Source organism: Chanodichthys erythropterus, chromosome 18, assembly GCF_024489055.1.
Source record: "Chanodichthys erythropterus isolate Z2021 chromosome 18, ASM2448905v1, whole genome shotgun sequence".
NCBI lineage: Eukaryota > Metazoa > Chordata > Actinopteri > Cypriniformes > Xenocyprididae > Chanodichthys > Chanodichthys erythropterus.
In genome coordinates, this window is record NC_090238.1 from 8,101,556 (window position 1) to 8,126,185 (window position 24,630).

Here is a 24,630-nt window from a genome sequence, read left to right on the forward strand (position 1 = left end):
TACACGAGTTAAAGAAACCAAATGGTGTCATTATACAGTATTGCTTAAAGAAAAAAGAAACAAACATTATGCAAACAATTAAAATGGTAGCAATGCAAAATATGCTACAGAAATTTGTAAACAGAAATAAAAAGGAATTATGTAGAAAGGTAAAATGGTTCAGTTCCAATGGCCACAGAGCATTAAGGCTAGAGCCACGAAACACATCAACGGCAGCTCTGTCAGGTGCGCTATATTACACAAAGGCCTGTTTGCACCCCGCAGAGAAGATTAGCTTCATCTGAGTGGGTGTCAGAAAGTGAGCGAGGCTTCTGTATCAGCACATAATCTTGGGCATGTGGAAAGTGGGTGTCCGGTGTGCTAGAGGCGGTGAGGTCATGTTCGCCTGCGTCAGTGTCACCCGCTCTGAATGTACTTCTTAATAACCACGCAGCCGTGTCTAAAGAGTGGGCAAGGCAGGCTCTGCTGCAGCGTCCACATGTTGGCACAGGGGTCGAAGGCCTCCATGGTTCCCAGCGCAGGGCCCTCGCTGCTCACGATGCCACCGGTCGCATATATCTTCCCATCCAGGACCACCGCACTGGAAAACACGTTATTTATGAAATGGTTCAGTTTCTTTCTTTTTCTTTCTTTCTTTCTTTCTTTCTTTCTTTCTTTCTTTCTTTCTTTCTTTCTTTCTCACAAATTGATTTTCACTTTGATTTAAAAAAAAAAGATCCGCATAGAACCTGACTGGGGGAATAATAAAATAATTATAATAATAATAATTTTAAAATGATACATAAAATACATATAATATAAAACATTTCACAATATTTCACAATACTTTGTAATTTCACAATAATTACAAAGTGTGAAACTTTGAAGTAGAAACTCTGAAATAGTATTTTCTTGGAAAATATACTCCAATAATCTTTGTTTTATTTACAAACTGTAGTCTGTTAACTGATTACAAATTGTATAACAATAATAGTAGTTAGCAATCTACTTTATTATTTTACACATTTTAGGTATTGCATTCTGGCTATCATATCACATAGATTTGAATAGGATTATTTTGTACCACACTGATATAAAAGTACAAAGATGAAGAAAAATATATTCCATTATTTGTTATCAACCACATTAAGGGTGCTTTCACAGTTGGTTCGATTGCCTGGACCGAACCCGAGTTCGATTGCTCCCCCCTCCCCCTGCGCCCACTGGACTGTGTTCACATTATATTATTTGGGTCCGACCCGCGGTTCGTTTGCGTCATCAAACCAGCAGCTGTTTACTACGTTGCTTAGTAACGATGGCACAGGAGAAGGCGGCGAAATGCATAACGTTGCTCTCCTCACTTTTATATTTTTGTTTTTGAACCGTTGGTTTTGTTCATAACGCCTCTTGCGTCTATCTGCCGCGAATGTACAATGCTGAAGGTGAGCAGAAATGAGAAAAGCGACGCTACAGCTCTCTGTTTGCAGCACGTGACTCACGATCATCGGGAAAGTGAGTGAAACACACACAAACTCACATATTTATCAAATAATACGGCATTAATAGCGGTTCACTTCCGCAATTTGGTACGTTTGCATTCATATCACAAGCGAACCGTACCGGAGTTCACTTGAACCGCACCCCAGACCACCCTTTTTAAGCGGACTCGGGTACGGTTCGCGGGTGCGCACCCGAGTTCAGAAGACCGTGTTCACATCATCCAAACGTACCGAACTCTGACGTCAATCGAACCCGGGTGCGCACCAAAAGTGCTAACCGTAACCCGAGTCCGCTTAAAAAGGGTGGTCTGGGGTGCGGTTCAAGTGAACTCCGGTACGGTTCGCTTCTGATATGAATGCAAACGTAACGTTACCAAATTGCGGAAGTGAACCGCTATTAATGCCGTATTATTTGATAAAAATGTGTATTTGTGTGTGTGTTTAACTCACTTTCCCAGCGAGCGTGACTGACGTGCTGCAAGCAGAGAGCTGTAGTGTGGCCTTTCTTATTTCTGCTCACCTTCCGTACTACAGTCGCGGCAGATAGAGGCAAGTGTCGTTATAAACCAACGGTTCAAAAACAAAAATATGAAAGTGAGGAGAGCAACGTTATGCATTTTGCCGCCTTCTCCTGCGCCATCGTTACTAAGCAACGGAGTAAACAGCTGCTGGTTTGATGACGCAAACGAACCGCGGGTCGGACCCAAATAATATAATGTGAACACAGTCCAGTGGGGGCAGGGGGAGGGGGGAGCAATCGAACTCGGGTTCGGTCCAGGCAATCGAACCAAGTGTGAAAGCACCCTAAGTGTATTAAACATAAGGGTCAATATATAATTGAGGGAGTTTTCATGTCCATGAGATTTATCTCGCAAACATGATTATTAAAATAAAATTTTAAAAGTCTTCAGTGTTCTTCATGATCTTGTCTTTACAAATTTCATAGTTAATTATTATGGAAAAATCATATATTTATAAAAATTTACTAGATATCCCTAAAATGTCAACTAAATAACCGTCCGAAATGAATTACAACCACAATCTCATTACCTAAAAAAACATTTAAAAAACTTATTTAAAAACAGTTTTAATTATATTATTTACATTAAGTTGAAGTAATTGTGAACAATGTGTCTTTTTGGGCAATATGTCACATTTTCAATAGAAATTGACAAATTGAATATATGTCCGAGAAGTCGCTGTCATCTAAGTTACCCATAGCAAATACACCTCAAGGAAGAGTGTGTTTTTCAAATCACATGACCTGCTCCACATGATGTCATTTCCTCCTGAAAAGAAAACTAGCAAGACTCCAAGGTATGTTCTCCCTCCACATTTTCAGTTATTTCACCTAAAGTAGTGCTTAGGGCAAATGTGTACTTATCATATGTCAACAATGTTACTACAATGAATTCATAAATAACTTTGAATTTCAATTCAACTCAGTTGTACATATACTATTTAGAAGAACCTCTCCGTAAAATGCCATGTGGTGTCTGGTGCTAGGCAACCATTTTGATTTTATCCCTAAAAACAACAAAAATGTCAACTAGGTTACCAGTCACCTATGTTACTCTGCAAAGGTAACTTAGTTGACCAAGAGTAACATAGTTGACATTCATGACATGTTCTTATAGTTTTCAGGAGTTCATTTAATATTCTAATTGTACAGTAACTATAAAATACTTTGCAATAAATATTATAAAAGTAAACTTGTTTTCAGGCAAATGCCACGATTATCTGCTGCAGAAAAGATGTGCTCAGGTTGATTCCTGCCCCACAGCACGTGACAGCATGTCATGTTGAAATAAAAAGAGATGTGTGGGAAGATATTGCCAAATCATATCTTACAGTTTTTCTCCATTGGTTTGGCTCATTTCTTGAAACAGAAATTACATTCTCAAAACTACATGGACAAACCTCTAAACCACTTGGCAATTGTTCACAACAGAATTGAATTTCTCATTCATTTTGCAAATTGCAAATGTCTAAGTACATGTCTCAATGTCTCACTACATCTTTGCAAATGATTAAGTACAGGTAGCCTACATTTAGCACAATTTCCAAGTGAATAGATCTTGTTGATCTAAACTGATTGTCGATTCTCAGTCTAATGGTTGTTTGCTCCAAAACATGTCAGCGTCATTTCATTGTATAAGTCATCACACGCACAATAGTTTGTTCAATTGTCAAAATTAGTCAAGAACATAATACCATGAATACCATATATGAATCCTTGGAACATTTGATAAATTATTACAGCAATTGACAGTCAGGTGAAACTAGAATTTGACTAAAATGTAACATGTAAGTCAGTTACTGGTTGTCCATCATTATAACTTTTTTACAATTAAGCAGTTGTTCCCAAACTTGTTTGGCTTCAGTACCCACTTTACCTCACTTGTGTATCCAGGTAATCCAGGTATGAAAGTATTTGACTTATCTGACTTCAACATTTTGCCTAAAAACTGCAGCTTACTGTATGATGCAATTATCATTATAATCCTTATTTTGAAGAATATAACATACAATAAGAAAAAGGGTCAAAGAGCTGCAATTAGTGCCTCCCATGTAAATGTAATACTGTGGGTTTTACTGTAACATTTCAGTAAGTCTAGTCATTGATGATTTCCCCCTCCCCTTTCTGTCAAATACCCCCTGTAGTACCTCTGCATAGGGCTACATGTACCCCAGGTTTGGAACCACTGGAGTAGTGGCCAGTAGTATAATGAAGTTGTGGAGAACATAGAACATTCCTATGTAATTGTCTGTAATGTAGTGTATGACTCTTCTGTATGACTGATTTGATGTTTTCTTTTTTACGCTATTGTAGAGAATAATGGCATTGGAAGGAAACGAGCGACCAGTGAAGAACTGTTAGTTGTGAAACTCCAGCTTTATTTACAGCACTATAGGCTGCATATAATTTTCATTATTTTTTGTTTGTGTGTTTATATTACAGTATATTATGCTGTATACATTTTCCTTTTACTCTGATGTATGGAAGTTACTTTATGTGTGTGAATGATAATGGTTACAATTTCCTTGGCAGTATGAGTGCAATATATGATGTCAAACCTTGGAGGCTACTCTTACCCTAAAATCCTGTCTTTTTTCAGTTTTACACACAATTGTATTCCGTTAGCTAGACAAAAACTGTACAGTAACCATTGTCAGTGAAGGACTGGACTAAGACTGAAAGGTGGACATGAGGGATATTTGCCATAGTGACAAAACATCTAAACATTTTGACTTGCAGTGCTTACACAATGCCAAAGGAACTAAGCATTTTGGGGGCACTGACTGTTTAAATGAGAAGGAAATTTAGTTTTGACACAAACAGTTTAAACTGATGTGCGTCTGTATTTCTCCTTTATGTCATGAAATATTCAACAGGTCTTGATTAAATGCAATAAAAGATTAGCTAACATATAATAATTGATATAGTTTAGGATTGTGTTTGTTAAATACATCATCCTACTTTGTCATGTCCAGTCAACTATGTTACTTTTGTCAACTATGATACTGGGCTGTCAATTAAGTTACCATTATGTTTTTTAAAAAATATATGTATTTCAATGGTTCCCTAATCTCCAAGTAAATATTTAGAAACTGAGTAGCTGTCAAATATATACCTCAGCATAATTTAATCAAGAAAATTATCATGAATCAAGCAGTTTGGAAACAAAATATACAGACTGGTTACTTCAGTACTTGAAATTTGGGGTTTCAATTGAACAAAATGTGTATTTTCTTAATTAATTGGGTATTTTAATTGAAAAGGTAGGTAAATAGACACATATTCTTCCAAGAGTAATGATTTTTTTAAATGTCTGCCATTTACATAAAGTTAAAACTTATAGGTTTTGTCCGTAACATAGTTGACCAAATAATGAGTAAACTTCTTGTTTTTAAAACTAAATATCTGAAATCAATTATGCCTGAGCTTGGCAATTACTAAAAACAAAATATTTCAGGGATAATTTATCAGGGAAGATAATAATATTTTGTAAATAAATATATTTTTTCCCAGAATTATTCAAACTCAAAATCTCCCACAATTATATATTGACCCATAACATATTGTGTCCCAAATTAGGGTTTGTGATGGAACTGCAGGTGCTTTGTTGATGAATAGCTAATAATTAATAAAACAAAAAAAAATAAATATTTCATTTGTTTACCTGCATGTCATGTAACCAATAATAAACATCAGAGAACCGTGAATATATATTAACAGTCTCAGGGGGATTTCAAGTCAATCTTTTAGGTTAAAGGGGTTCGGCTGCCACAAAAACACTTTGAAGCAGAGCACACAACCAACTGACAAAATTAAAGGGAAAATCGTGCTTTAATGCAAATTCTTGGTTCAGTTTTAGATGTGGACAGAACAAAGTGCTTTGTTCTTGCTTGTGTCTGAGTTGTGAAAATGGCACCAGAACAGTTTAATTCTTTCAGATTCTTGACCCTAGTTATTCGAGAACAAATTTCTGGATTTCTTACCACATACATAAGCGTAATGATAAAGATTATGTTCCCATTTGCCATCTTACATAAAGGCTTTGCATTGTCAAACTGTCTAACTGAAGGATGAGACGAATCATCTACCTCCTAATCTTCTGTTTGTGCCGTATTCATTTCAAACCCTTGACAGGTTTCAAAATGTTAATGCGGAAACTAATGCGAGTCTGACTGTAACTGACATGTTGTTTCTGGTAAAAATATTTGTATCGCAAATACACAGCAGAAGCATAAAAGGTGCCTGTGTCTGCTTTGGGGGGACGTAATGCACTAGCGATTGTTCGGCGGCTCATTCGTGCTTTATCTGCTGCTGAGCTAATTACTGCCTCTGCTGTGAATACCCATCAGCAGTGAAAGCATTTCAGGCCCAAAGCACGACCCTGAGGGACACCGAATAAAGTCTTAGGAGCAAACCGGGCAGACTTTTTTTTTTTTTTTTTGAAACACATTCTGGAACACATCACTTTAACAATGTGCTTTTCTCAGCTTGATCCATCTTACTTGATGATGGTTGTTAATGCTAATTTTCTTCATTAACATTAGCAGTTAAGTGGTGAAAATTGCATTTTTTTGAATATTTGAAAGCAACTGCAACAAATTTGCATGAATATGTTAATAAATGAATAACGACAATAACAATAAAAATAACTGTCAAAGCACTAAAACCTAAAGAGAAATGCTTTTTAGACAGTTGGAGTCGCATACTATATATAAAAGGGATAATCCACCACTAGCTGTGCATTCAAGAATTTTAATGCATGACATGGAGGCAAAGAACTGCCTGACGTGAAGTGGAGGGCGGTTACCTCCGCATAGCGCATTCAAATTGTTTAATGCACAGCTGGCCATGGATTATTCTGCATGCATGGTCATTTACCAGCATTGACAAGTTAAAGCTATCATTGATGTCTGCAGTGCTAAATTTAACAGGAAGGGTTAAAATTATGGTTATTTTCATCATCTACAACTCATTAGATATACCATTCTGCATGCTTTAAATCAGACAGTGCAGTAATTAGTGTGGTAAGGTTACATTTGTTTGATTGATGTGCATCACTTTGTAAAAGTGCAAAAGTTCAATAATTAAGTAGTATGATAAATAGTAATAGTGATGCAAAACTAACCAGGGCAGACTTGTGCACTAAACCTATATTCAGCTGTATTTAAAGAACCATCAATGCACAAGAATAACTTACTTATTTTAACTTACTTTCTTACAGCTGCAAAAACTCTAAAACCAAGTTTTCTCCAGGGACAGATAATGGTCTGCACTCATTTGTGGTTAACATGCTGGCCTTACCTGCAGAACTGTCTGGAGTGGTTCATGTTGGGTCCTGCTTTGATATTTCCTTTCTTGGGGTCGTAGATGGTGGTGGCTCTGGCGTATGCTCCTCCAAGGATGAAGATATTTCCATTAAGAGTCACAGCCGGGGCATATTTGTTATCTGGACAATGGCAGAATAAAACACAAGTCACCACTAATCCATTTTAAGTCCATAAGGTCAGGAACATCCAGCATGTAAAAATGCAAATGTGAATGCATGAGTTAATGTGTGCTATTGTATTACTAGTGCAACATAATGTACTTGCATCTTGCATGCAAGCTGTGGCTAGAAGCAGTTTTATTATTTTTTATGAAAGATTATGATGTTTTCTTCCCTCTGTAAATCATTCAAAATAAGACCAGAAACACATATTAAAGTAAATAAGGTCAATTGATTTTATGTTGACTTCACACTATTCTAAATGCATCACACCTCAAATCAATTTATAAGCAAGATTACAAAGCACATTTTACAGCAGAGACAAGCAGTTCTTATTGGTTTATTACATTTCATTCAGTGAGAAAGGCACCTGAACAGATATCAATTTCAACAATATACAAATATAAGAGTAACAGCTGGGGTCATTCTGTTGACTGTCCAATTGTAAATCAATAGCCTTGTTCCAGCACATTATGCTGGCATGAATGCAGTTAACTTCTTTGATTTAAGTAATCAAGCAGGAGAAAACACATAAATAATTGATGAGTGGCAAATAATTGAATTTAATTCACATTCAACCCAGCAGCTGTGACTTCAACCTCAGCCGCTGAAGAGAGACGTGATAACTTTGAGCTAATTAAATCTTGAGCCTTTTCAGATTTGGAGTGAGACCTCCTGGGAAGAAGAGATATTACGGATAATGTAAAAAAAATAGAGAAAGGAGGAGGGAAGCTTAACAAATAATGGTCAGAAATAGAAGCATGCATGCAGATCCATGTGCAATGGGCAAAACTGAACACTAAACAAGAAAAATATTTGATCTCACTTAATATACCAAAGCTAAGCTGTGACCTAAGTACAAGACAAATATGAGGAGATAATCACAGTCCTAGGGTAAATCTCACAAAAACCTGTTAAGAACCGGGTCATATTTGAACCTTGAAGCAGATGGGCTACAGCAGCAGAAAACACACCTGTGCCACTCCTGTCAGCTATGGACAGGAAACTAAGGCTACAATTTTTCATGGGCTCACCCAAACTGGACAATAGAAGATTGGAAAAAAGTTGCCTGGTCTGATGAGTCTTGATTTCTGCTGCAACATTCAGATGGTAGGGACAGAATTTGGCATAAACAACATGAAAGCATGGATCCGTCCTGCCAGCGGTTCAGGCTGGTGGTGGTGTAATGGTGTGTTGGATATTTTCTTGGCACACTTTGGGCCCCTTAGTATTAACTGAGCATTGTTTAAATGCCACAGCCTACCTGAGTATTGTTGCTGACAATTTCCATCCACTTGACCACAATGTATTCCACTTCTAGCAGGATAATGCACCATGTCACAAAGCTCAAATCATCTCAAACTGGTTTCTTTAACATGACAATGAGTTCACTATACTCAAATGGCCTCCACAGCCACCAGATCTCAGTCTAGTAGAGCACCTTTGGGATGTGGTGGAATGGGATCATAGATGTGCAGCCAACAAATCTGCAGCAACTGCATAATGCTATCATGTCAATATTGACCAAAATCTCTGAGCAATGTTTCCAGCACCTTGTTGAATTTATGCCAAGGAGAATTAAGGCAGTTCTGAAGGCAAAACCCGGTCTAACCCGCTACTAGCAAGGTGTACCACATAAAGTGGCCTGTGAGTGGCTATTATGGCTTAAAGAAAATTTAATTCTTTACATTTTTACATTTTCTGTCTGTTAATAAATAAATAAAAGCTAATAAATAAATTAATGAATGATTAAAGAAATGAATGAATGAATAAATAAATAACATTCTCATCTTAAAGGCAGGGTAGGTGTTTTGCTTTGCTGCAACCGAAACAGCAGCCACCTTTTACAGTTCCTCCTGAACTAAAACAACAAGCTTATGCTGCATTCAAGCCATAACTACTGTAATTTGTAAGAGATGGAAACCTATGACGTTATACTCAGAGCAGTTTGTGACTCAAATTTATGTGTTTCAATGGCAACTCTATCAGTCCCGAAATAAATCTGCAGCAGTCAGATGGTACAGGTCAGTAAGGGTGTAACGGTACATGTATTCATCCCCAACTGTACAGTACGGATGTCAGAGTTTGGTTTATGCAGTTAGACGAAGAATACAGTCAGTCACAGATGATTCACACTCCAATCCAGAAGGGGGCGTGCGCAGTAATGCAACACTGTTTGCTAACTGCCACAACAGGAAAAAGAGCAGAAGACGATGAAGAAGAAGAACAGATGATCTAGACAGAGATTGTATATTATAGGAAGATGAGAGGGTCTATATTTCTTATCATTGGAGAAAGCTTAACGGCTAACTTAATCACGTGCAGCTTCTCTCAGCCTATTGTGTAATGGCAGTGATATCAGTGCCCGCTGTTCAAAACTCCTTCCCTGTGTACCGCCACAGCTGCAGCCTTAGCATTAGCGTTTTTTTAGCTAAAGGTTGCAGGTTTGCCTTCCAGCGGCATCTGTTAAACAGTAATGCGGCACATTTGCTGTTGGTAATGCTGTAAATGAGTCCTACCTGTCACGACATTCCGTAGTCCACCTTCTCTTAAAAATACATTTTTATTAAGCTAAAATCTACATATAGTTCCCAACGAAAGTATTGTTTAGTGTAAAACATGCTGAAGATTAGTGAACAGGCTGTGGATTAATTAAATGATTAGCTATTTCCCCACAAAAGCTGTTTAATCAGCATAGTGAAGCCTTTCATCCATTGACATCCATACAAAAAACGGTCTATGGTCTCCTTCCATCCACACGTTCATGTGTTTTGGAAGACGCATGGCTTTGGAGATGCTCTGAAGGGAGGGTAGGATCTTATCTTAAATGACCTACCCTACCATTATTGCAAAAAGTAATATATGTATATATATATATCATTTAAAGACCTTCGTCGCACATTTTGTACGCTGGTTGACACCCAAAAAAATAAGTTCTGAACGATGAGTAGATTGTGCAAGCTGCGCCTTTTGCTTAACGTTAGTTTATTTATTTATTATTGGTTTATCGCACCATATTGTAAATTGTGTGTATGTATTTAAAACATTTGAATGGATTGATAACAGTAGCTGTAAAGTATTTTTGTTGAAGTACAATGTTGTTTTGACCATAATAATGTACCAAATCTAACTCGTAAAAATATTACAGTAGTATAAAAAAATACTATACACTTATTTATAGTTAAAATCGAACTGACCCATTCTGTGATGCCAAACAATTTCCCTGTGCAAAGGATTGTGGGGGCCCGAAGTGTCCATCAGTTGTATCCTTTGAAATCCTTCAACCCTTCAATATGGCGGCCATGATTGTTTTCACTCCAAAGTACCCTTCAGAGGGCAATATATCCCGTTTGGAACGCACTGTTGGTTTGTGAATTTTCTGATCGATGGCCATCTTGTTTTGCTGAAGATGCGTCCGACAAAATTCCCAAAAATCTGTGACTATTTCTACAAATAAGTTTGATTTAATTTTTACTACATTTAATGTACATTTATATGATATTAAAGTCTGCATTAACGGATTAATGCATGTTTTGGTGAGTATTTGTTTTTGTTTTTTTAAAGGCTGATCGAAGACCTCAGAGCTTTGCTGCATAATTAATATCAGTAATTGATGGATGCTTTGCTTTCGGGCGAATTACTTAATATTATAGAAATTTTAGAGTGATTAAGAAACACGGATAGATGAACATTAAGAAATTAGATGTGTTTGATGGTTTAAACACACATTAAGGCTCTAATCAGCATTCACAAAATGCTTGTGCGCATGCTCAGCCACCTGTCTGCATGCATGGGAGTAAGGTTAACGTTGCCGAAATGTGTTCTGTTTCGTGGTGTTTGAATGGTCAAATACACCAAATTACATAAGAAAACACCTATCTTGCCACGTATTCACAAACACAGTCGGTTTTGTCTTAAGCAAACGTAAACAAGTTGGGAAAATCAGACGTGAATCATACTCTTATTAGTATTAGTATATGATAAATCCGTGCATGTTGTCGTCTGTCATGAATCAAACAACAGAGAGAAAATCTCTCACTACTCTTGAATAACAGTTAAATAACTTTTTAGCTTTAAAAGTAGTCATTGTGTGTTTAATTCATAACGTAAAAAGATGTTCTCTTTCGAAAGGGAACTTCAACTCTGCGCTGAATTGCGCTATGGGGAACGTCACTCGTGACTCGTGTTCGAAATGCCAAAATCACAACACTCCAATCCTATTGGCCGGCGACAGCCTATGATGTGAAACGGTGCGAACCGTGACATATAAAGGGAGTGCCTGAGGAAGCAGTCAACATCTTTTCGTCTTTTCGGGACTGTTTTGTTCGTGCCATTGTTTAACAAACTCTGGTAGGAAATTACTTATTTTTTGTCTGCAAACGTTTAGGAGAATGTGTTCATCCATGTCTCCTGGGTTTGACACTTGATGTACACGTTTCTGGCGTTTTTCTGTCTGTAGAGGAGCGAACGCATAGATGTTGCTTGAGGGTGCCGTCTATTTGTAATTGTAATTGTAATTGTAAAAACTTTATTGTCCCCCTTAGGGGCAATTTGTTCTGCAGCATGATAGCACACATACAAGACAGACAAATACAACACATGAATTAATTAATAGCACGTTAAAAAATTACCTTTTCATATTTAAATTAAGCAGCTTAACAGCATATGGAACAAATTAATATTTGAATCTGTTCGTCTTAGCTAGAGGGACCCTATACAAAGATCCTGAGGGGAGTGTCTGAAATGATTCATGAAGAGTGTGAGATGTGTCAGATATGATATGCTGCGCTTTCTTTATTACTTGAATGTCAAACAAATCTGACAACTCTGGCAGTTTTACACCTAATACTTTACTGCAGTTATTTAAAACCTTTGAGAGAGAACTCTTCTGTTTGACTTTCAAAGAGGCAAACCAACAAATCAATGAAAAGGTTAAAATCGATTCAATATATGCCTTGTAAAAAGCAGTCATCAATGTCCTATCGATATTAAATTTAGCTAATTTCCGCAGACAATAAAGTCTTTGTTGGCTCGTCGTACACAATCGGTCGGTATTCTCTGAAAAATTTAATTTATTATCAATAATAGTACCTAGGTACTTATAATTTTCAACCAGTTCAATCAATTGATTATCGACAATAGTACATGGAGCTGCTGTCTGATTTCGCCGTAGGTCAATGCACATGTCCTTGGTTTTCCCAGCATTCAGAAGTAGACCCGCCTCTAGACACCAATTTGCAAAATACTCAACAATAGGCCCGTGTTCTCTCTCCTCACCAACCAACAAACTTACAACAACTGTATCATCAGCAAACTTAAGAATGTACCGATTCTCAAGCTGACCATGACACTCATTTGTGTATGGGATATAGAGGGGAGGAGAGAGTACACACCCCTATGGGGAGCCAATAGATGTAATTATAGGGCCTGACAGAACACCATTAATTCTTACCCTCTGAGATCTATTTGTAAGGAAATCTAGCAACCAAGCAGCCATTCTTGCATCCACACCAAAACCCGACCTAAGCTTGTGAACCAACAAGCTTGGTCGAATCGTGTTGAAAGCAGACGAAAAATCTACAAATAACATTAAAAGAATCAAATAAACTTCCCTCTTGATAGGAATTAGAGAACTCATGCCTTATGCCACCATTCTGCTCTTCAAATCTAGCATAAAATTTATTAAAATCCTCTGCAAGGGCACTATCTGACTCATAACCGGTTACCTTCACTTGTTTTCTACATCCGTTATTTAGGCCCGTCATTAATTTAAGACTGTCCCATACTGAACCCATACAGTTTGTTCTTAATTTAAGCTCCACTTTTTCCTTATAACGTATTTTTGCCCTCCTAATTTCTTGTCTAATTTCTGTACATTTTTAACTTCAAGCAAATCCCCTTGTTGAAAAGCAGTTCTTTTCTTAATCAACAGACCCTTGAGATTGGTGCTCACCCATGGCTTACTATTTGGATATATCTTAACAACTTTCTCAGGAATGACAGAGTCAACACAATAAGTTACCCAGGAACTAACCACATCATTAAGCTCATCAATATCAGCAGATGAATCAATAAAAACATTCCATAAGGTACAATCAAAATATCCTCTTAAACTCTCAATAGCATCATCAGTCCAAGATTTCACAGTTTTTGTTTCAACTTTCCCCCTCTTCAGTTCAGTAGTATAACATGGAATTAGATGAATACAATTGTGATCTGATGAACTCAAAGGATGTAAGAGAGAAGCTTTGTATGGACCCTTAATAGAGCCATAACATTGGTCCAATGTCCTTTCATACCTAGTTGGACACTTTACATACGCATACATGTTCTTTACTGATTTTTCCAATATAAAATTATTGAAATCACCCATGATAAAAGTCGGGGCATCCGGTAATAGTGACTGATTTTCATAAGACTCTTCTCAATATAGTCCATAGCCAAGTTCACATTCGCCTTTGGGTGAATGTACACCACAGACACAAAAATTTGGGGAAACTCCCTAGGCAGATAATGAGGCCGGAGGGATACCGTGAGCATCTCAGTATCCTTTGTACATAGTTTCTCTCTCACAACAACAGTCTTGCACCAACATTCATTCACATATAAACAAACCCCCCCGCCTCGCGTCTTGCCAGTTATCTCAGAGTCTCGGTCAGTTCGAAATGGGCCACTAAATCCATTAATTAGCAACTCTTTATCAGAGTCCAATTTCGATAGCCAAGTCTCCGAGATTGCAAGCAAACAACTGTCTCTGAATTTGTGTTGGAAACGAACATGTGCGTGAAGTTCCTCAATCTTATTACGTAATGACCGAGCGTTTGCTAAGATAATAGTTGGAAGCGGTATTCGAGACAGCGGACTCTTTCTCAATCTTTCACGTACCCCACCTCTTCTCCCTCGCTTCCTCGGTCGCTGACTCGACCCATTAAAGTGGGATTTAGAGTTGATTCCATCAGCAAAGACACTCAGATCTGGGAAGGAGAAGTCCACAGGTGGATTCACCGGCGAGAGATTCTCCCATGACAACAACAGATCTCTATCGTAGAAAATCCTGTTCGGGTGCAAGCCGCCCCAAATGGCATTTAAATCGCCGTTAACCAAAATAAAATAAATGCAAACGTAATGGTCCATCTCAACTCCATAGTGCTATTAAATTAATCACATACACATAAAAATAACATAAAAACGCCAATGTACTCAACGCTACCGCGCTGCTGGTCGCTGCACGAGCATGCGCCCATTCCCATTCTCCAACCATTTGTGTTTGTATATTATTCACTGAGAGCGTCTCTTCTGTTCGGACGCTCTGTTATCGTTTGACACTCTTTCCGAGGGAGGAGGTGTCTGCATCTGTGCCTGGTGTTTTGTAGCCCCGTGTGTGCTGAGGCGATACGGTGGCTGCAATCATAGGGCTCGCAAGTGAGTTCGGTGGGAAGTCTGAGAGAATTATATTTTCTCTCGGCTTCCCGGGGCTGACGAGGGTCTATTGTAATGACTGTGACGTCCGTGTTTGATGTCGCCGCGTCCGACAGCGACCGCTCCTCTGGCTGCTGGGTATGTGAGCCGCTGTGTTTTTGGGACGCGCTTTTCGGCAGACTGCAGCTGCCATGAGTGTGCGTTAAGAAAGAGGCCGCGCGCGTACGGTTCGACAAAAGGTTCCTTTCTGTCCATGAATATTGCGCTTCCCATAGACTTTCCATTCTCTCCTGATCTCCGCATTTGAGATCGGGAGGGCATGGAAAAACCCCTGGCCGTTCAGATTTGGGCAAAATAACTGTAGCTTTAGGTTGGCTAGTTTTCAAAACATGCAGGCCGCTTTATGGCCGCTATTTTTGTCGCCTCTTATGTTAGAGTAGCTTCTCAGCTAATACTTTAGTTTGGTTTGAGTTGACACTCATTGCTTCAGTTATTTGTGTGCAGGACGGCTTATCGGCCGCTTGACACTGTTTGCTTGCAGTGCTTCATTTTCTCCTCATATTTGAAGGTTTCAAGATGAAGCCCAAGCTTGGCATGGCCCAATAGGCCTTAGCTAGCGGCTAGGCTAGAGCTAGGTTAGGTGTATGTTTGTTTACATTCTCCTGTTATTTACTATCCCTTTGTGGTTGTATAGTTCCTAGTTCTGGCCGCCTCCTGAGGGAGTTGGTGGCCGTTTTTGCCCATATTCCCCTTCATATTTTTGTATATAGGTGCTTTAGTCAGATCAACTGACTTTAGGTTACTATTAGCCTTCCTGGTGCTGTTTGTCTCAGGTGGCAGGCCCTTATCTCTGAGGCGTTACGCTAGGCCTCACTGTTCAGAACCTTTTCATGCTTTAATGTTTTCACGTGAACCCCTTGTATTATCAAGTTTGATTTAACGGTGCTAAGCTTCGTAGCTTCCATTTTTCTTGGGTTCAGTACAAATGTCAGATTTGTCAGGATGGCATGTGTGTTTAAAGCATTTTTTGCTTTGGGGTTCTTAGACTTTATCCCTACATATTTATGTGAGCTTACTCTAGTGCTGCCACAGGTTAACACCTGTTTCTGTGATAGCAGGCTGTGACTGGCCTCTGTCTATGAACGTGATGTTTTGTTGTACTCCTCGGTTAGGGTTTGTGTTTCACTGAGTGCATCACCTTTTGGATTGCACACTCAGGGTGAGTGTAGAGAGTCCTATTCTGATTAGAAAAGCATATTTTATACTTCCCCCAGTCGATCATGACCACAGCAGCTGTTTTACACTTGCTGTTAGATTGTTGGCTCTTTATTATAGCCTGTCTTTAATACAGCTTGTTTTGGGGCGCTGTTGGTTTACGCTCACACTTTTTAGCACTTTCTCAGGCTTTTGCTCACATTATTTGAGGTGTTAGGCCTTATAGGCCTTCCTTAGACAGTGATAGCATATTTATATGTACATTGCCTGTTGGAATGTGTAGGCTTAAGCTCAGGTTGTGTAGCTAGTTCCCCACAGTTATTGTGTAGGGTCTAGAACTGGTCCCCTTTGAGCATTGGCCCTGTTATGACCACGGGCTGGCGCCACATGGTGCTTAAAAGTAGTAGTAGGCCTTACCAGGCCTCCTTTGTAGCCTCTGTGTTGGCCCAGCTGGGTTGGTCATATCTAGATTCTTTCCATGGTTAAGTCATGTCTTGTGACACGTGCCGCCATTGGCCATGCCCCCTCCATATGAATAAGCCTTAGCTCAGGCTATTCGTTGAGTTCTGTGGCATAGTGTGTACTTCTCCTACCTATGGGTCTTTCGAGTACTGGCCTGTTGGCTGGCATTTGTCATGTAGGAACTGTGGACGAACCAGACAAATGAATCATTCAGATGATTCTTTCAAAACATAATTCTAATTCAGAATTGAGGTTCCGGCTCCGGCCCGTCTGCAGATAAAGCCAGGCTGATTACTTTTACGACACATGCTTCCCGATAGCAGGAGAAGCGACATACCAAAGGGTAACCCAAGAAGACAAAGTTTCTTTGATCATCATAGCAAAGAAACAGAGAGACAATGCAGACCCTTTTGTTCCCTTACTTCACAAGAAAGCCAAAGAGACTGTTGAACAAATAAAACTGCTTCAAAATTGTTCCAACAATTTTAACGGACTTATCAAACATCTTTTAACTACATACATTTTGCATTATGTGTCCACAAGTATTACCTGTAAACAGTTAGGCTTTAGAATACTCACAATTCATGTAAATATGTTAACTCTTGACTGAATGACTGAAAGTATGCCTTATTTGGACTTAATTTGATTCTTTCCCCCTTTCCTATATCCTGACTTGAATGAAATCTGTTTAAAATGTATTGTATTCCATTTAATAGAAATTATGTTAAAATGGCACTCTCTGCTGAAGCAGAAACAGGATGTAACACTTATGTTTTATTGGGGGCAGAGGAAGGCCCTCTTGAAACAGGACAATGTCTGATTGGCCAGGACTCCTCAGAGGTGTGACAAACAACTAAGTTTACATGATCATATTGCAAGATAGTGAGGGGGGAGTTGGTTAGTAAACGAGGAAGGAGTTGGTTCGGGTTCTAAGAAAAGAAGCCAAGACAAGTACCAAGAACAATGAAGTAACAAGAAGAACAGACAAGCCGCTCATTCAAGCCATCCAACCTTCACTGACTTTTCTTTTCTTTTACTTAATTCTGCTTTACCGCTGAAAGTCTCGTGTTCTAAGTTTCGCCGCAAAGTTCAACCGACGACTTTTGCCGCTTCAACTCCAGCGACAAAGAGACTTCCTTTCATTGTTCCACACGGACCTGATCTAGACCAATCATCGACTTGGGAAACCCTTCTCTGCACGACGAGGGAAATTCACCTTTAAGTCAACGCAAGCAAGTACCTCCAGATGAAAACTGAACTGGTGCATTTAAATTAATGATTCATGGTTCGTTCGGGTCTTTGAAGTGCATTGATAGGAATTCTGTTAATCATATCACTCTCTCTCTCTTTCAAAACTCTTTCTCTCTCATTTCCTTCTTACTGCAATGCGTATGAATGTATGTGTGTGTGTGTGTATGTGCATGCCTTTGTGTTAGATTAGTTTGTGTTAGAATAAATAAAATCTCTTGTAGATTTTAAAGAGAAAGTGTCTTGTATTATGTGCTTTATGATTTAATGTCTTCAACTGTGATCAAGTTACCTGCTCTAATCAGTGTTTTCACGATTGTTTGATATTTATATCCGTTACAAGAGCTTATTACGGCTTGAGCAAATGAACGCTGGACGAATCAGTTGCTCGGTTGTAATCTAAACAACTCTTTATAATTCCCTATAAATATTTCATTTGAGCTAATTTTACTTTCTAGGGTGTTTCCCCTACAGTCATAAGTTACCACTGGTTGTTGCCATGTGTTCATGGAGGTTGTAGGCCCTCATCAGGGCCTCCTTTCGGTCTGCATGTTGGCACAGCTTTGTGTGGGTTTTTTGTATGTCTCTTCACCATGGGTGAGTGGTGATTGCACTAGCTGATGCCGCGTGTTTTCACGAGTCGTAGGCTTTCACAGGCCTCCTTTGCTATCACGCTGGAGTTTGGCTTTGTACTCCTCTCGCTTAGAGAGTAAAAGGTGCTTTTACTGAGTACATTTCTGAGTGCATTTGCTTCCTTAAGGATAACATTGCCACGAGCTGATGCCACGTGTCTGCTGAGGTTATAGGCCCATGGGGCCTTCTTTAGCGTGTGATCTTGCTTAAAGAGTAGAAAGGTGCTTTTACCGAGTACACTGCTTGTTGGATTGTGTTGGACGGGCTGTTTTCGTGGGCACTCACAGCTACCTAATCATTTGGTTGGTCATGCGCTTAGCATGCTATGTTTTCAGTCGAATAGCCTTATGGGCCATCCTGAATACCACCTTATGGATTGGGTTCTTGTTGTGATATTAGTTCATTTATAAGAACTTTAGTTATGTTGTATGCCCCTTCTGGTCAGCCTCCATGGCTATGTGCCTACAGTATGGTCTGTCTGTTAGGTTAAGCTTCGTACTTCCCTTTGGGTTGACCTAAGCTGGTCATTGGTTGTAGACTTCTATGAAGTCTCCCATTCAGACTGGCCGCAGGCTGGTTTGTGCTCCCCTGTACCAGGGTTTTTCTAGCGCACAGCCTCCTCAGCGCTTTTATCAGAAGCTGAGTAGATCCTAGGATGAGTGGTTGTACTCCCCTCATACGAGGGTGTAACACAGTTCGTAAATATGGGAAGGAGGAGGCGGGAACCGGCGAACATTGAACACAACTTTAATCCCAAAATAAACAAATACCAAACGAAAGTAAAGCTGGCAGACGTCCGCGAAGGTCCCACAAAAACATAATAAAGCATAAAATAATATCCAGGCCTGGTCCTCTCTCGTCCTTCACGGTCGTCGCTCCTCTTTTTATGCTCCCGGAGCTCCTCCATGAGAGACTCAAGGTCGGTGCGCCTCCCAGGTGATGCTCGTTATCACTTGCGTCACCGGCACAGAGGGTTTTTAGCGCTCAGCTGAGTTCCGCTCTCTGCCCATCTCTGTGTGTGGATTTGAGTTGCTTACTGCCTTTTTGCAGTCGCTCTTTCCTGCTCTCCTCTTTGGAGTATGCGCTTGGAGATTCTGCATATCAGACAGGGTTGGCCAGGCTAGGTTTGGCTTTCGCTAGATTAGTAAGGGCCCCCCTGCCGGATGTTTGTCCAGACATTTTGGGCATGCGTTCTCCTCTAGCATGGTGGCGTGGGTATATCATTCCCCATAGCGCAATTCAGTGTAGAGTTGAAGTTCCGTTTCGAAAGGGAACGTCTCAGGTTACGCATGTAACCATGGTTCCCTGAGAAGGGGAACGAGACTCTGCGCTTTCCTGCCATGCTTCGGGATGCCTGCTGAACAGTCCTTCAAAGACGAAAAGATGTTGACTGCTTCCTCAGGCACTCCCTTTATACATCACGGTTCACGCCGTTTGACGTCATAGGCTGTCGCCGGCCAATAGAATTGGAGTGTTATGATTTTGGCATTTCGAGTCACGAGTGACGTTCCCTATAGCGCAATTCAGCGCAGAGTCTCGTTCCCTGTTCTCAGGGAACCATGGTTACATGCATAACCTGAGGCATTTTGTGTGCATGGTTTGCATTGTCTTACTTGTCTATGCTTTTATTTTTATTATTATTTTATAATTTATTTTTTAAATATAATGCTTATCATTGTAATGCTCTCATTGACTTTTTTAGGAAAGAGATTTTTTTTAAATGATTTTTCACAATGATTTCGAAATTTTGTAATTGAGTCCCATGACAATGGTAAGTGTTTTTAATCTTGTATATTAAGATATGAAGTATTTCTTAAACATTTATGTATTAAGAGTTGTTTTTATCTGCACCATCATACTACAGACAACTGCTGGTGTAATTATGCAGATGGGGAGAGATGAATGATGATTCCAAAGCAATACATGCAAATATGAGGTTAGTTTCTTTAATATATTACAAAGTGCATGAGTAAAAATTAAGGTAAAAGTATTGATCTCAGACATTTGTGTGTTATATGTTGTACTACAGCTAATCATTATTCTTTTTGTCAAAGTCTCTTAACCATGGCAGGAAAAACAGACAATTTAGAGAAGGTATGTAATGAGTAACACTCCTGCTTGGCAGAAAAAAATTTCTCCCAAAAATGAAAATTCTCTTATCATGTACTCATTCTCAAGCTGTCTCAGATGTATTTGACTTTCGTTTTTCAGATGTTCAAACTAAGACTTTTAGAAAAATATTCCATTTCTGTCATTCCATATAACACAAGTGTACGGGACCCTTAAAATTGACACTTCAAAAACCCACACAATGTGAACAACGTTAACTCACATGACGCAAGTTGATGTGTTCTAAACTAAAACGACAGGTGTGTGTAAGAAAAAACTTTTAAACGATATGTACTGTGAAAAGCGCTATACAAATAAATGTGAATTGAACTGAATTGAACATCACAATAAACATTAAGGCCTTTTGAAGAAAATATTCATGTCTTTATGTATACTAAGTCAACTAAATTAAGCATTTGCTGATACTGGTTTTCTTTTATTTTAAGGGAATATTTTTATTTTATATTAAAGCATATTTGGCTTTTTTCATGGTAAAATTTTTAGCAGAGCAAAAAATTTTATTATATTGACCTGCATTAAATGAAGTATTGACTAAAAATAAAAAAAATTGTTAAGGTATTATTAAAAATAAAATTGAATCAGAAATTTAACTTGAGTAAACTTATAACAAAATTACAGCAATTTATTTAGTTTAATCCAAAGTAAATTTATACTTTGATGTTATAGTAAAGAATAGGTTTTTCCAAAATAAAAGTTTAAGTTGTACCAAAATAAAAAAAAAAATAAAAAAATTATTTGGTCTCTATAAAAAAAAAAAAAATTACTTTGTGTGAAAGTAATTTTTTATCTTGGGCAGAATAACTATTTTACGGAAGAGGATTAGGGCCAAGCAATAATAAAAAAAATAAAACTATCTCGAGATTAAAGTTGTTAAATTTCGAGAAAAAAACTTGTTAAATTTCAAGAAAAAATTTGAGATAAAATGTTGAGAATAAACTCGTTAAATTACGAGAAAAAAATTGTTAAATTTAGAGAAAAAAAGTTGAGATAAAATGTTGAGAATAAACTCGTTAAATTATGAGAAAAATTACGTTAAATTACGAGAACAAATTCATTAAATTACCATGGCCGGATTATATATGAAATATAACGAGTTTTTTCTCGAAATTTAACAACTTTAATCTCAAGATTTTTTCTCGTAATTTATTTTTTTATTATTGCTTGGCCCTAATCCTCTTCCGTACTATTTTGATTTATATTAAGTTAAATTTCAAAGTTTCAACCAAATCAAAAATATAGTTTGAGAAAAACTAATAAATTTAGCTGTAACAAATTACAGTAATTTTTTTATGTTGGTCCAAAGTATCATTTTTTTCAGTGTAATAAGTTTCTAAAGATGTGAATCTTTTCAGTGTTTTTTATTTAATCTCCTTTTGGCATCCAGCACTCCGCCTGACTGCAAATATTTGAAGCTGAAATTCAGTGCCCTCTATCATAGTGTGTGCGTGTGTGTTCAACTCGTCTGTCATCTCCTGCTGGGCATTGAAGTGTCAATCTGCCATCCTCAGTGATGTGGCACAACTACTAAATGGGGCTCTTGAAGGAATATCTCAAACATCAGAGGCGGTCCTTTTACAGTTAAACCAAGTTTCACACTTCCATAAATGTGGCTAAAACACCAAAGACCTTCATCTCCCTGATGCTTTTCATGGCCACGGGCGGCTCTTCGCCATGGCCGGATTATTTACATGTTAAATACACAACACAATACAGTACAGTTTGAGTGTGTCACACTGCATTTTCTGGCCTGTCAAACACAATAAGCATGCCAGCGGGGGGGAGGTATTGTCATTCACAGACAGTGGCGGTGAAAATGCCGTTCCCTGCCGATAAGACGGACAGAGATGGATAACTGCAAATGGGAATGTTAGGCAGATCACTGACTGTCAACTGAGAGACAAAACTCTTACTGCCGACTGTTCAATGTGTCCAGCCACACTGCAAACATACTATTCTTAAAAAGTATTTTATATAATTTTCCATTTTTAAATATCTAAAAATGCTTAAAAACAAGATGCATTTACCAGAAGCAACACTGCATACATCCTTAAGACTTGGTTTCAGACAATGCATCTTTAAAATAAGTGTATAAACAAGTTAAAAACAAGTTTTAAAAATGTTCAAGTGCAATAAGACAAAATACATTAATATTCAAAATGCAATCTGTTGCATTGTTGCTTCTTGATTTGTCTTGTTGTTGTTTTTTTTTTTTGACTAATTACAAACATTTTTGCAGTGCATAATATAATTTTATTAATCATTGTGTATTTAAGATTGCATCATGTTTGTTATTAATCATTATGTATTTAATACCCATTTCTATAAATATCTACACTCTATAACTTCTTGCATACATACAGTGCTGGGTAGATTACTTACAAATTGTAATCAGTTTATTCCTGTGATTCAAACTTTCATTTGCAACATCATGACTCCAGTCTTCAGTGTCACATGATCCTTCAGAAATCATTCTAATATAATAATAATAATAATAATAATAATAATAATAATAATGCTGATTTGCTGCTTGAGAAACATTTATTATCAATGTTGAAAAGTTGTGCTGCTTCATATTTTTGTTGAAGAATTATTTGATGAATAGAAAGTTTAAAAGAACAACATTTATTTGCAACAGAATATCTTTTGCAAGATTATAAAAGTCACTATTAATCAATTCAGTTAAAGGGGTCATTTGATGCTTTTTAATGTTTTCCTTTTCCTTTAGTGTGTAATGTATCTCTTTGTGCATGTATATGATCTGAAGTTACAAAGCGCATAGTGTCTCACAAAAGGATTCCCTTTTGAAAGGGAACTCAACACTGCGTTTGACACACGTCAGGAACGTCAGAAAAATGTGCCCTACACAGTGTGAGCCCAATAACTCTATTGCTGCCACAGGTTAGTACCCGTTTCTGTAGTTGTAGGCCTTTTTCTGGCCTCCTTCAGAGTATGGTGACTAAGTTTTACTCCCCTTTCTGATATGGGTAAAAAGTGGTTTTCTGAGTATATCGCCTGTTGGAATGCATAGGTCAGGTTGAGTTTGTTTAGTGAACCTCACTTTTCAGTTTGGTTCTTATGTAGCACCCTTTAGAGCTTGAACACTGCCACAAGATGTTGATTGTGTTGTTTGGAGTAGAAAACTCTTCTTTGGGCCTCCTTCAGAGCAAAATAGCTGTATCTAGTTTGTTGGCAGATGTTTAGTCAGAGTTTGCTCACTTAAAACCAGCACTGCCACAGGTTTATGCCCGTGATCATTTGAAGTAGTAGGCTGGTTTTTGGCCTCTTTCAGAGCATGGCAGCATAATATTAATTTTACTCCCCTTTCTTTAACACTAAGGGTGTCGGCTGGTCGCGCCGTCGATACCACCGTGCTTTTTTCTTATCAGTATGAAAGACTCAAAATACTCCGTCAATGTTGCACATACAATTAAGAGTTATACACCATTTTAATCTGTGAAATATCTTCTTTTATTTGTGTACACTTAGAGTAAAAACAAAATGTTGTGCTTTTTGTAAAATAAACAAAAACTAACATGATGCGTGATCTGTCGTCTCCCTCTGAACGAAGTCCAATCAGATAGTTCTTAGTGAATACTAATCACAAAAGTCAAATCGAAAACAAAAATTATCTGTTTATGTAATCTGTATGAAAACAGAGCCATGTCAGAAGTCCGTGATTCAGCTTATTATCCGCTAACGCCCATGCCCACAGAATGAGGGCTATTCAGACGCAAATTCTGAGGCAATACATGTACACATCGTCGCAATCGTGTATTTATTATCTTGAAAAGTGTTTATCTGTATGTTAAAGCGATCTCTGGAAGCCTCTGTTAGTTCCTGGAATGTCACATTGCCTGTTCTTCTTTAGGAGGCATTTGTGGACTAAAGGTGTACAGAGCGCCCTCCGGCTGCAAGTATGAATTGAAAACACAGTATCCAGCGCTCACAGTGATGACAATAAATATTGAATAAATATTAATCCTCTGTATAGAAAATTGACATGAGAATCCATCAATATTTCTCCAAATGTGCATGCTTTT

At 38.2% G+C, this 24,630-nt stretch overlaps 1 protein-coding gene across 1 annotated transcript in view; it reads right to left on the reverse strand.

The window, feature by feature from the left end:
• Nucleotides 1–396: 396 nt before the first annotated feature.
• The window catches only part of LOC137006452 (kelch-like protein 29), a 472,167-nt gene continuing 447,933 nt past the window's right edge, over nucleotides 397–24,630 (reverse strand). The window contains exons 12-13 of the mRNA XM_067367229.1: nucleotides 7,300–7,444; nucleotides 397–580 (exon numbers count right to left, since the gene is read on the reverse strand). Coding sequence (XP_067223330.1) covers nucleotides 397–580; nucleotides 7,300–7,444 — 329 coding nt within the window. The remainder of the gene's footprint in view (nucleotides 581–7,299; nucleotides 7,445–24,630) is intronic.